At 40.3% G+C, this 12,224-nt stretch overlaps 1 protein-coding gene across 1 annotated transcript in view; it reads left to right on the forward strand.

The window, feature by feature from the left end:
- Positions 1–9,810: 9,810 nt before the first annotated feature.
- The window catches only part of LOC125448912 (uncharacterized), a 44,888-nt gene continuing 42,474 nt past the window's right edge, over positions 9,811–12,224 (forward strand). The window contains 3 exon segments of the mRNA XM_059641728.1: positions 9,811–9,853; positions 9,984–10,257; positions 11,035–11,102. Of these exon segments, the coding sequence (XP_059497711.1) occupies positions 9,811–9,853; positions 9,984–10,257; positions 11,035–11,102 (385 nt within the window).

Genomic DNA, 12,224 nt, shown 5'->3' on the forward strand with positions numbered 1-12,224 from the left:
TTATAATACAATTCAGCCTGCACCCTTCCAGAGACAGCATCTAGTCATACCGTGGGCTCTGATCAACACACTGAACTACTGTAACAAAAGAAACCACATTCAAACATCACAAGGTATTGAAGAATAGGTAAAAGAAGGCGACTGATCAGAATAACACACAATGCCAAGAAAATTCGAGCTCCAAATTGCAAAAAGAGATTGCGAGACATTTTGTTCATGAGAATGAAGGGGGAGAGAACATTAATCATTCAGTCTGTTGATTCCAAACCAGGATTCGCTGTTGATACCAGGGCTTTCAATGATGGCAATGGAGGACCTCTGGGGAGAGCTTTGCATGTCCCTCATCGAGAAACACTGTTGGGCGATATTCTAAACAACAGATGATTAAAGAATGTTATTAACAAGCATCACTTACTTTCACAGTCAGGGATTGGATGCCTCAAAACATGGGCCGCTTCAAACCAGAAGACAAAGGAATTGCCTTGACTGTCTGCGTCTATTCGTCTCCAGCCCTCTCTCCCTCTCTCTGAATCTCCCTCTAGCCCTTCACTCTCACCTTGCAGCACTGGGTTAAATATTACATGAAGATTTGTTATTGGCCTTGTAACAACTGAAATTATTATTTGACATCATTAGTTGTTTTTTTCTCTCAATCTTTGTCTCAGTATTCCAAAATCATTGCTTGCTTTATCTTTAACTAACATCTGCCTGATATTCTCGTTCCCTGCATGACTAGTTTAATTTTAGGGTGCTGTCTCTATGACCTTTGATCATTATTGTTTCATAGGTTTTCTACAAACCTAAATAACGTTTATGGATCAACTTTCCAAATGATTTCAAAGTGAAATGTCTACATGTTTTTGTCACCGCCTGATGGTGGATTCTGGATTGTGTTTGTTCAACCTAGTCAAACGATTTGTTCACTCCCACGATTATTTATCCAATCTTCATTGCCATGTATTTTACTGCAGCAAGACTTCTATTTCAAGCAACGATAGTTTCGCCAGAGCAGATGAGATTGAGACAAAGAGCAGAGACAAAGCGATGTTGGGACAGTCAGAGAAATAATCGGAGGAACGTCAATAACTGCTTTGAATTGTTGCGTCGTTGCCATCAACACTGACGGAACAGCAAACTGAGCCTCAGGCAAACTCCCTACCTTCTCAGGCAGTGAAGTCGGATCATGATTTGCTTTACACTTTCATATCAGAACGAGAAGGCCCAACATTCTGTTACTTTTCTGGTCATCTATAAACAAGACACCATGTGCTTCCTTTCGTTTTCACCGAACATAGTTGTCTTGCTGCCTGGCGAGCTTGTTTTCAAATACTGATTGCACATTCTAGGTGTTGCAATTAATACTGATCATTTGAAATATTTTGTGCCTGTGTTTGAGGGCCGAATTGCAAAAAATCAACCTGAAGAGATCAAGCTAACGATTCGGAGAAATAAAACATAAATCTAGACTGCCATTCTTCGACAACCTACTCCACTCAAACCCTCTTCTGGTACATCCGGTATCACTGGAATGCTCTGAAATATGTACTGAAGATACATAGCACAGGGTGGGAACAGAAGCCTCCAGTTGTGCCGGAAAGGTGCTTTGTTAACATTCCCGAAGGAAACTAACCAGTTGCTTTCAATGTCGCTGCTGTTCTGTCCTAAAACACCATACGTTTGTGTGCCATGAAGCCCACAAATCTGTAGAGTTGTGCAGAGCCTTGTGGAACACACGCCGAGAATGCCAGATCGTGTCCACCAGAGGGCGCTCTCATACAATTATTCAGAAAGAAGCTATTATTCAGAAATTAAACAGAGATCATACTAGAGAAACTGACGAGGTCTAGCACCATCTAAAAAGAAAGGAACAAAGTTAACATGTTGAGGTTTCTGGCATGTCTTCGAAACCATGGAAGCCTAAACTACTATGTCCAGTCCCTCCGCAATTTCTGGCCTCATTTCCTTCAAAAACAATCGTCTGAATGCTATGCCGTGTTAATTTTAAGTGTCAAGAGTCTATCCAGATCTTAACGCTTCCTAACTTTGACTACTTCTGGTGACAACAATTCCTCCTCTGTCAACATGGCCGAGACAGGAATCTCCTCTTTTGTAAAGATAGATACAAAGTGTACATTTTGCAAATCAGTTATGCCTCTGTGTCCACGTGAAATGCCCTTTTTGCTCTCTGAGATTAGCTGTCCCCCTCCTTTCAAAAGTTACAGAGTTGTTCAGCATGGAATCAGATCCTTCCATAAAACTCGTCCACAGCAACCAAATATTCCAATCTGACTTAACCCCACTAAACACCCGTTAAAAATTTGTATGACAATGAACAATGAAAGAGGCAAAAGCGTAATGGTATTATCGACAGACGATTAATCCAGAATGGAATCCTCCATGACAGGTCGTGGAATTTTAATTCAGTAAAAAATAATCTGGAGTCCAGCACCTATTGAAGATCGAGAAACAATTGTTCATAATTGGATTTAAAAAATGGTTTTCGACCTGGTCCGGAATACACGAGCGACCAAAACCATTGCAATGTGATTATCTCAGAACTGTCCTCTTGGATGGACAAGAAGCAAAAATGAAATGTAAACACTCATGTCTGCCAGAATCATTCGTGATTACTGCGCCTCAAATTTGCGTCCTTTAGGATTTGTGGAATGCATACACTCGTGCCAGTACGGGAACGAAATGGACTGATTCAAAAATGAAATGCCTTCAACATTCCTAAATTCACCTCTTGGGTAAGGTTCTAAGAGAGCAATGCGACATGGAAAGGAATGTCTGATCTGTTTTCATCAATAAGATGAAAGTTGCAATTTAACTTCGATTTATGTTAGACTTTACTCATTTCAATGCTCACACAATTTTATAAGGAGCCCCAATGGATATATCAACACAGTTTTAACTCAGCTCTGAATTTACTCTGGTTTCCAACATTATTAAAATGGTTGATACAGGAACTCATAAACAGCAGCCAGTAGCCACTTTCCTGTTCAATGATCTCTGACTGACTTAGGTTGAAACCTGAGAAATCAGGTACGTTCATAGTTTGCGAATGGAATGTTGCTATGAAAAATAAAGAATATAATAGAATGAAGCTGCCTGAGATGGCAAAGAGGAAAGCCATCGACGTTTTACTCTTTTCCATTCCCAGACATCTCTGATTTTCTCCACTGGTCTGAGTTGGACACTCCTCCAATTATTTCTCTGCCTGTCTCAACATTGACTTGTCTCTTCTCTTTGTCTCAATCTTGTCTGCTCTGGCGAAACTATCATTGCTTGTAATAGAATTCTTGCTGCAGTAAAATACAGGGCAATGAAGATTGGATAAATAATCGTGGGAGTGAACAAATCGTTTGACAAAGTTGAATAAACACAATCCAGAATCCACCCGCAGGCAGTGACAAAAACATGGAGAGATTTCACTTTGACATCACTTTGAAAGTTGATCCATCAACGTTATTTACGTTTGTATAAAATCTCTGAAACAATAATGATCAACGGTCATAGCGACAGCGCCATAAAATTAAACTAATCATGCAGGGAATGCGAATATCAGGCAGACATGAGAGAAAGATAAAGCACGCAATGGTTTCTGAATTCTGAGACAAAGATTGAGGGAAATAAAGCAAGTAATGACGTCAAATAATAATTTCAGTTGTAACAAGGCCAATAACAAGTCTTCATGCAGTATTTAACCCAGTGCTGCAAGGTGAAAGTGAAGGGCGAGGGGGAGATACAGAGAGAGGGAGAGAGGGCTGGAGACGAATAGACACACACAGTCAAGGCAATTCCTTTGCTTTCTGGTTTGAAGCGGCCCGTGTTTTGAGACAGCCAATCCCTGACTGTGAAAATAAATGATGCTTGTTAATAACATTCTTTAATAATCTGTTGTTGAGAATATCACCAAACAGTGTTTCTCTATGAGGGACATGCAAAGCTCTCCCCTTAGCTCATCCATCGCCATCAGTGAAAGCCCTGGTTTCAACAACGAATCCTGGTTTGGGATCAACAGACTGAATGATTAATGTTCTCTCCCACTTCATTCCCCTGAACAAAAAGTCTTGCAATCTCTTTTTGCCATTTGGGGCCCGAATTCTCTTGACATTGTGGATTAATTATTCTGATCAGTCACCTTGTTTCACTTATTCTTGTACACCTTGTGATATTTGAATGTGGTTCCCTTAGCTGCAGCAGTTCAGTGCGTTGATCAGAGCCCACGGTATGACTAGATACTCTCTCTGGAAGGGTACGGGCTGAACTGCATTGTAACCTGTCTCATGGTACTGTGGATACGATAGATTGGCACAGAAAAACACTGTCAGGGGCTCTAACATTTAATGACTCCATATGCAAGGGCAATAAAATGTCACGACACAGAATGTTCTCCTCCCAACAAATTGTGAATCTCTGAATAGAATTTGGGTAATCGATGAACAGCAGCTTTGGAATGAGCAGTTAACTCCAAATGGAATCCGGGACATTCCAAAAGAACCAAATGATTATTTGTTAAAATGTTACACTTTAAAAGGCCGATAGCATATTTACTCATTGATAACTCAGAAGTACAGACTTCTTGGGCGGGTTGTAAGAAGATAGAATCTGCCTTTCGGATGTTCTAACTTCACAGAAATGCACAGATGATCAGAGCTTCGGGTCATTCCAGGAAATAGGGATCATTATGCCCAGTCTCTGACAATCCAGAGACAAGAAAATCTCGGCATGACAATTCGAATTAGATCCATGTATTGAACTTTCTTATTAAGATAGGCAGTGAATACTTGTTCCTAATTCTCTTGAAATAAAAATGAAATAAGCTCACTCGTGTGGAAACAATGACGGAGCAATGAGACGACAGCCCAAAAGACTATTTTGCAATCTTCTGACAATATTCACGCTACTGCTCCTTCGGATATTTCCAGAAGAACGTCAGAATAATACCAGTACACTGCGGAGTTGTTTGTGCAGTGGGGGTGGTGGGGTGGGGGGGGGGCAAGTCTTGAAAGGCATCCAATAACTTCTTTCGAGATGAAAGACTGACTGTTAATCGTGAGGTATTTATGGCCAAATGGAGAAGTAGGTCTCATCAATCATTCATCTCAGTTGCAGATTTTGATGAGCATTTCCAGCATTATCTTGCTGTTGTTATTGGTGTTGTTTTATGTTACAATATTTTCTATGACTTCCAGTAAAATGTGTTCTGAGGAAAGGTCTCTGGACCCGCAATATTAACCCTACTTCCTTTCCACAGGTGCTGCCAATAAAAGTCACAAGCTCTCAAGCTTACCTTCTTTGAGGATGAAACTCAGGTTCTTCACCTAATGAAACTGTGCACTGCCTGCTGGACCACCTTTACTATGGTCACACTGTCCCTGTGTGTGAGTTGATCCTCATGTCAGTTTGGATCTTATTGTGTGCTGTTGCCTTTCTTCTGACCGAATTCAGAATGATTTCTTATCGTTGTTTGTGCAGTGTCATCTCTTCCCCAGCAGAGGATAATGTATTAGGGCTGAACAGTGTTCACTGACAGGCTGACGTCGTACATCTGTAATCACAAGCAAGTTGCTAGGGACTGTAGGCACAGTGGGAGAAACGAACATGTGTAGAAATTCTAGAGAGACTGCAAATCCATCCATGCACGATAGAGACATCATTCCAAGTTACAAATACAAAGATCGCCAAACCGCATGGGAAAAGTTGTTGCGTATACCAAAAACGCACACGTCCAATGAACAATGAGAGAGGCAACAGCATAATGGTATTATCGTCGGACGATTAATCAAGGATTGAATCCTCCATGACAGGTGGTGGAGTTTTCATTCAGTAAAAAAAATCTGGAGTGCAGTGTCTATTGAAGTCAAAGAAACAATTGTTCAAATTGGAAACAAAAATTGGTTCACTGCCACAGGCGTTTTGCGCTTTTCCATTCCCAGACCGCTCTGATTTTCTCCACTGGCCTCAGATTGGAGTCTTCTGCGAGCTTTATCGGGTATTACAATATATTTGACAATCAGAGTGCTGGGCAGTTAAATCAGAATGAATGGGAGACAAATGGTCAAAATGCTGTGAATCCAGTCATATTCTTGCAATGTAACTGACGTATGAAATATTAATATTATTTTGCAGAGCTGGGATACATAATTAATTATGTTGACAGGTTAATTAAAATAAAAGTAAAGGCATTTTAATGCAACTGAGTGTTGTGACGAATCCAATAAACAGCGCCACTTTCCATACAATGCAAAAGTTCACCTTCTGACAACTGATGGCCACAATTCAATCAATGATGAAAGCAAACATTAACTCGACTGAACAATCAACAGCAGTGTAGATTACGGCATCACGGAGAGTGCATACTGGAGTAATGAGCAACAAACTTGATGGGAAGCATATTCCAGCAATCTGGTTTCATAATACACCACTTACCGTGAGCATTGAGATTGGGCATTCACATTGTGTATGTGTGGGTTTCTTCTGGCTGCTCCATTTTCCTCCGATGCATCAGGTTAATTGGCCATGCTAAACTGTCTGATAGGGTCAAGAGACGATTAGGCTAGGTTGCTTAACAATGATGGGCGTTGGTTTACTGGAATAGGGCACGTGGTTCCTCAGAGGCCAAAAAGCACATTCAATGGCTCGAATGACCTCTATCTGCATTGCAGGTAATAAGAATACTAATTAATCAATGACCCACAACTGAGAGCAAAAATCATTGAAATCTACATCAACGGCTGGAAATAAAGGAGAGCAAGACATGATCGTAGTGACATTGACAAAATATTATGGCAAAATAGTCATGCTGAGAAATAAGGAAATAATCCAAATGAAATTGGAAAATTAAAAGAAAGCGGATTTTTTTTTGAGAATCCAAAGTTGCCTCATCTAACAAGCAACTGTAAAATTATTTGCTATTAGAAAGAATGATATCCAAATTGCGAAATGCACAAAGAATCACAATTGAAATATTGAGTTTGGGAAATTACGAATGGTTTCTGAAATCGTTCTTCTTGCACATCTGTGAGCAACGTAGTGCGAAATTGTATTACTTCATTCAATCATATGCATTTTAAATTACAAGATTTATGCTTTTTGGTGTTTGACATTGATCATATAAATGCGTGCATTTTTTTTCTGTGTACAATATTTCATTCCCACCAATTTGCAAGGAGGGGCCTGAAATAAATAAAAGGTTAAAAAAAATTAACCAAGCCAAACTGTTGCTAATTCTCCCGAGTAAGGCAAAAGGAAATTGCGTCCATTTAATGTATAGAAAAATATATAGAATCGAAAATAAATTCCACAATCCAGTCTAATATTGCAGAGATATTCATGCCAAACATACTGCCACCACCACAAGGAAACAAGCTGATGCTGACAAAACTAGAAACTTGGAGCACAATATTGAATTAGTTAAAGCAGAAAGAAAGAGCGAAAAAGATAGAAAGAGAGCGAGAGAGAACAGCAAAGAGAAAGAGTGAATGAGAAATTTCTAGCCAGATGAAGTTAGAAGAGAACAGTTACTGGCTCACAAATACCAACATAATCCCAAAAGCATTCTTCAGTTCTCCGTGTGGATAGGAAAAGTGCATCACAATTTTCTCATGGGAATAACTGAGGAGATCACTGTTACAGAAAAGAAATCAATTGAATGGCACATGGGTAAGATTACACGAACAAATGTTCCAATTGCAAACTAAAACAACGCCATTAACAACAGCAAGATAATGCTGGAAATGATCATCAAAATCTGCAACTGAGATGAATGATTGATGAGACCTGCTTCTCCATTTGGCCATAAATGCCTCACGATGAACAGTCGGTCTTTATTCTCCATAGAAGTATCTGGCTGCCTTTCATGCTGTTCCCCCACTGCACAAATGACTTTGTAATGTACTGGCAATGTTCTGACTTTCTTATGGGAACATCTGAAGGAGCAGTAGCGTGAATATTGTCAGAAGATTGCAAAATAGTCTTTTGGGCTGTCGTCTCATTGCTCCGTCATTGTTTCCAATTGAGTGAGATTATTTTGTTTTTATTTCAAGAGAATTAGGAACAAAGATTCACTGCCTATCTTAATAAGAAAATTCAATACATGGATCTAAATCGAATTGTCATGTTGAGATTTTCTTATCTCTGGATTGTCAGAGATTGGACACAATGATCCCTATTTCCTGGAATGACCCGATGCTCTGATTATCTGTGCGTATCTGTGAAATTAGAACATCTGAAATGCAGATGCAATCTTCTTACAATCCGCCCAGGAAGCCTGTACTTCTGAGGTATCAATGAGTAAATATGCTATCGGCCTTTTAAAGTGAAACAGTTTAACAAATGCTCATTTGGTTCTTTTGGAATGTCTCGAATTCCATTTCGAGTTAACTGCTCATTCAAGCGCTGCTGTTCATCGATTACCCAAATTCTATTCATAGATTCACAATTTCTTAGTCTCAGGACAAGGCCATTCAGCAGCTTCGTGTCAATTTCATGAAATTTCCAGACACAACGTGTACATTTGTTCAAGGTATAATAGCCCAATGCCCTCCTGAATTAAGCCAGCCTCCAGCTCCTTCTAGGCTGTTCACCTCAAAATCGGACGATACTTGGGTGAAAAAGCATTTATCACATTTATCTCACATTTCCTTCGTTTGCAAAATACCTTATCCCTGTCGTGTGTAGCTCTCAAACTTTAATGATTGGGAACAGTTTCTCCACTTCTGTTGTGCCCAAACATTTCTCCAAAAGTGGCGATTTTATGCTTCAGTTATGCAGGTTTTTTGAGGGGGAGTGTTGTGTGAGCACAATTGGCGTTCTATGTGCGGTACTACACACGTTATTTAAGAAGATTGCGAATCTAATGAAAGCAGTTCTTCGAGTTCCTACTGAATGAAGGCCTCGAATGGAGGACAGATTATTGAGGTCAGAATGGACACTTGAGGCTTGTCCATTAGAGGCTATCAGAGGAAGACTCCATTTGACAGACACATATAATACTTTCAGGGGGAGTTTGATCCCAAGTACATGGTAATAATGTTCTCTTTTGTTGGTGAACCTTGAGCTCAGGATCCCAACTTGATGATGCGGAGTCGAACAATTAAGACACAGATAAAGACTACTTCTTTTTTTCAAAGAGACGATAGTGAGTCATTGGAACTCTGTTTCTCAAAAGGCGTTATAGAAAAGATTGGGATAATTTAAAGCAGAGTGAGATACATTGCTGATCATTAAAAAATAGCACGAGTAGAATTTGGAGTCAATGCGAAAGTGAAGGAGTCTGATTGGCCTCGATTGTTTTGAATGGTCGAGCAAACTTGAAGCATTGACTCGTGCTGTTAACCTATGACTTCATAAGAGACAACAAGAAGGTTCGAAGGTGTCTGCATGCTCTCTTCTGGGGTATTGACAATTCGACTGCGCTATCTCACATTTTAACGTGACTTTAAAAGGTTGCACTGATACTGGTTGATTGAGTCTGAGGAGACTTACCCCGATTGAAAGTTGGACCTGGTCGCATGTTTAGAGGAATATGAATGACTTTTTGGCAGTAATGGAATCCCAGCTCTTATCACTGAGTGCATGGTGGATAGAAGCCTCTGTTCATAGAACAGGTTCCAAACCCACCCACTGTACGTCAGACTGAGGTAGGAGGGGATTTCACATCGCATCAAGGACAGTGCCCTTTACAAATGATCGCAATCATTCTGCTGTATTTCAGTCCCGCTCTGAGACCCTGTCCGAGAGCAGCTTTCATCTTTCATGATTTATAGTTCATATAAATCATGTGTCGGACAAACCAATAGCAAAATGGGACTCGTGCTTATCTTCACACTCTGTGCCTATTTACACCGTAAGTAGAGATCAAGCAACATAACATTGCGGGCAGTTTGTATGAATCTCCTGTGTCCATTAAAACAGCAGGCGTTGTGTTTGGTCCAGGTCACTTAAAGCCCATTAATGTATCACTCTTTAATTTTCAGGATCTTTCAGTCAGTCAGTGGTACAGACACCGCCAACGGTAGCCACGAAAGAGTGCCAGTCTCTCATCATCAACTGTGTTTTCTACGGTGGCTTCTTCCGTCGTCCTTTAACTGAAGGGACTTTCTTCAAACAACGCCAGGCTGGATCAGAGTGGGAGCGGCTCTCGGCAGGGGGGAGATTTAATGTGAGGATAAATAAAGCAGAAAAGACATTTTCGCTGGAAATTCAGGATGTGAAAGTTGAAGACACCGCCACCTATTATTGCAAAGCAGAGTACGAATACAACACACAATGATGGGGCTCAGCTTCCCGTGACACAAAAAATCTCTGTCTGTAAATTATCACAGAAACATGTGAAAATCCCAAGTCTATCTGCCCTGAACACCCCATACTTTCACCTCTCAATGCCACCTCCGCAGTCCTGTTTATATTAGAACCGGAACATCACTGTTGCTATCTTCAGTATCATAAATGCTGAGTAGTCTGATGGTGATGTCTTCTGTGGGATCGTTGTCAGTGTATCAATGTTGGGAATAACTGATCCCAATCATTAGTCACTGATACTGGAAGGAATCCATTTCTGAAATTGGCACTGGAGCCACTGTTTAAACAAAGATTCCACATCTGAGTAATATACCAGCTGATTTGGTGCTGACTGGAAACATTGTGTGATTTGGGGAATTTCACAGTGAATGAGAGCTGATCAAGTATCATGTACAATTAAAATGCAGATTCTGTCGGCCTGTACCAAGTTGTGTGTTGGTAGAAATCCACACATTTGTTTAATTTTATTTATTTTTCTGACTTCTGTTACTGTTCGTTTACATTGTTCCCAATTTCTACAAAAAGGTCATCCCCTGCTCGTCTCCTTCGGTCATGTCGTGAAGATTTTAGAGTTTCTGCAAGAACAGCTTGAACTGATGAGTTATATCAAATTTGGGAATAGAGTATACTGACACAAATCTCCGCGATAACGAAGCAGAGTCGACTAGTGATTTTTTTTTCCCAGGAAATTGGAGCGTGAGTAGTTTTTGCATTCGGGTGTCTGAGAATGGTGTCACTGTGTTGGTACTATGACACTGCAGATGGGTCCGGTTCAGAGGTGACTGTTACAGCTGGTAAGTGACTCCAAACTCGAATGTATTCGACACTCTCCAGGAAACCGGGTGCTTTCACTGTATTCCTTTGATCTATAGTCCTTCAACACAATTTCAACAAAGCAGTTTTCTAAGGAAGGCTTTAATTGTAATTTTAGATTTGAGAGCAGAATTAGCAGCATTAGTCAGATCTGTGATTGAAACTAGAGACAAGACAGAACAGGCTGTGTGATCCGATCTTGGATATCCTTGGCCCAAAGGGGGCATCAGATGATAAAACCAGCATCCCAGTCCCTCACGGTCATTCAATTTGAATTGTTTTCAATGGACTCAGTTTATAAAACATCTAACTCGCACTCACACGAGTTGAGTTGGACTTTCCCGTGAAAAAAGGAGCGCAGTCAAAGTGTTCTCTCCTGTACAAAGGATTTTGGTCTGAGCAATCAATGGGAATGAGGCACTGGGAAAGGCAATTTTGCTCTGCAGTAATTGATATGTGATCTGGAGGGACACAAAGTCTAGAAAATGACAGTTGGGCTTCTGAGATGATGGTTGGAATTCTGGTGGAATTTCATTTTGGGGCAGTCAGTGACTGAATTTAGTTTTATTTATCCCAACAGTTCTTTCAATTGCTTTAATAAAAACAATCATTTCCTTCCCTCCCTCCTTTTGACCAAAACGTGCTACTGCAGATACGCGACCCCTCGTGAATATTAATGCTCGAGAGAATGGTGCTGACTTTTCTTCTGCTGGGTTCTCGAATTTTGTGACAAAGTACAAACAGCCAAATTAGAAACTCATACAACCACGCTTTTCTTTCATTAACTATTGAATTGCTATAAAGCATACAGGCAACACAATATCTAACCATAATCTAGATAGCTGTCGTGTGTGATGAACTGGTTAGTTTTAGTCCAACAGGTCTTAGTCTTCTCTGAGTTTCGAATTCTGGGTCGCTGTTTTGTGATGGTCAGTTTCAAGATGCTGCTGGATTTGTCACTGTAGGTACTTCTGCTGTGCTTTTTTATATGTTTCTTTTCTGGTCTTCCATGTGTTCGATTTCATGCCTTTTTTGAACAAGACTCTCAGAGCGGTATGCTCATTTTTCTGACAGTCAAGTAAACAGGAGATATATGTATCCAT

This window comes from Stegostoma tigrinum, chromosome 43 (genome assembly GCF_030684315.1).
Source record: "Stegostoma tigrinum isolate sSteTig4 chromosome 43, sSteTig4.hap1, whole genome shotgun sequence".
NCBI lineage: Eukaryota > Metazoa > Chordata > Chondrichthyes > Orectolobiformes > Stegostomatidae > Stegostoma > Stegostoma tigrinum.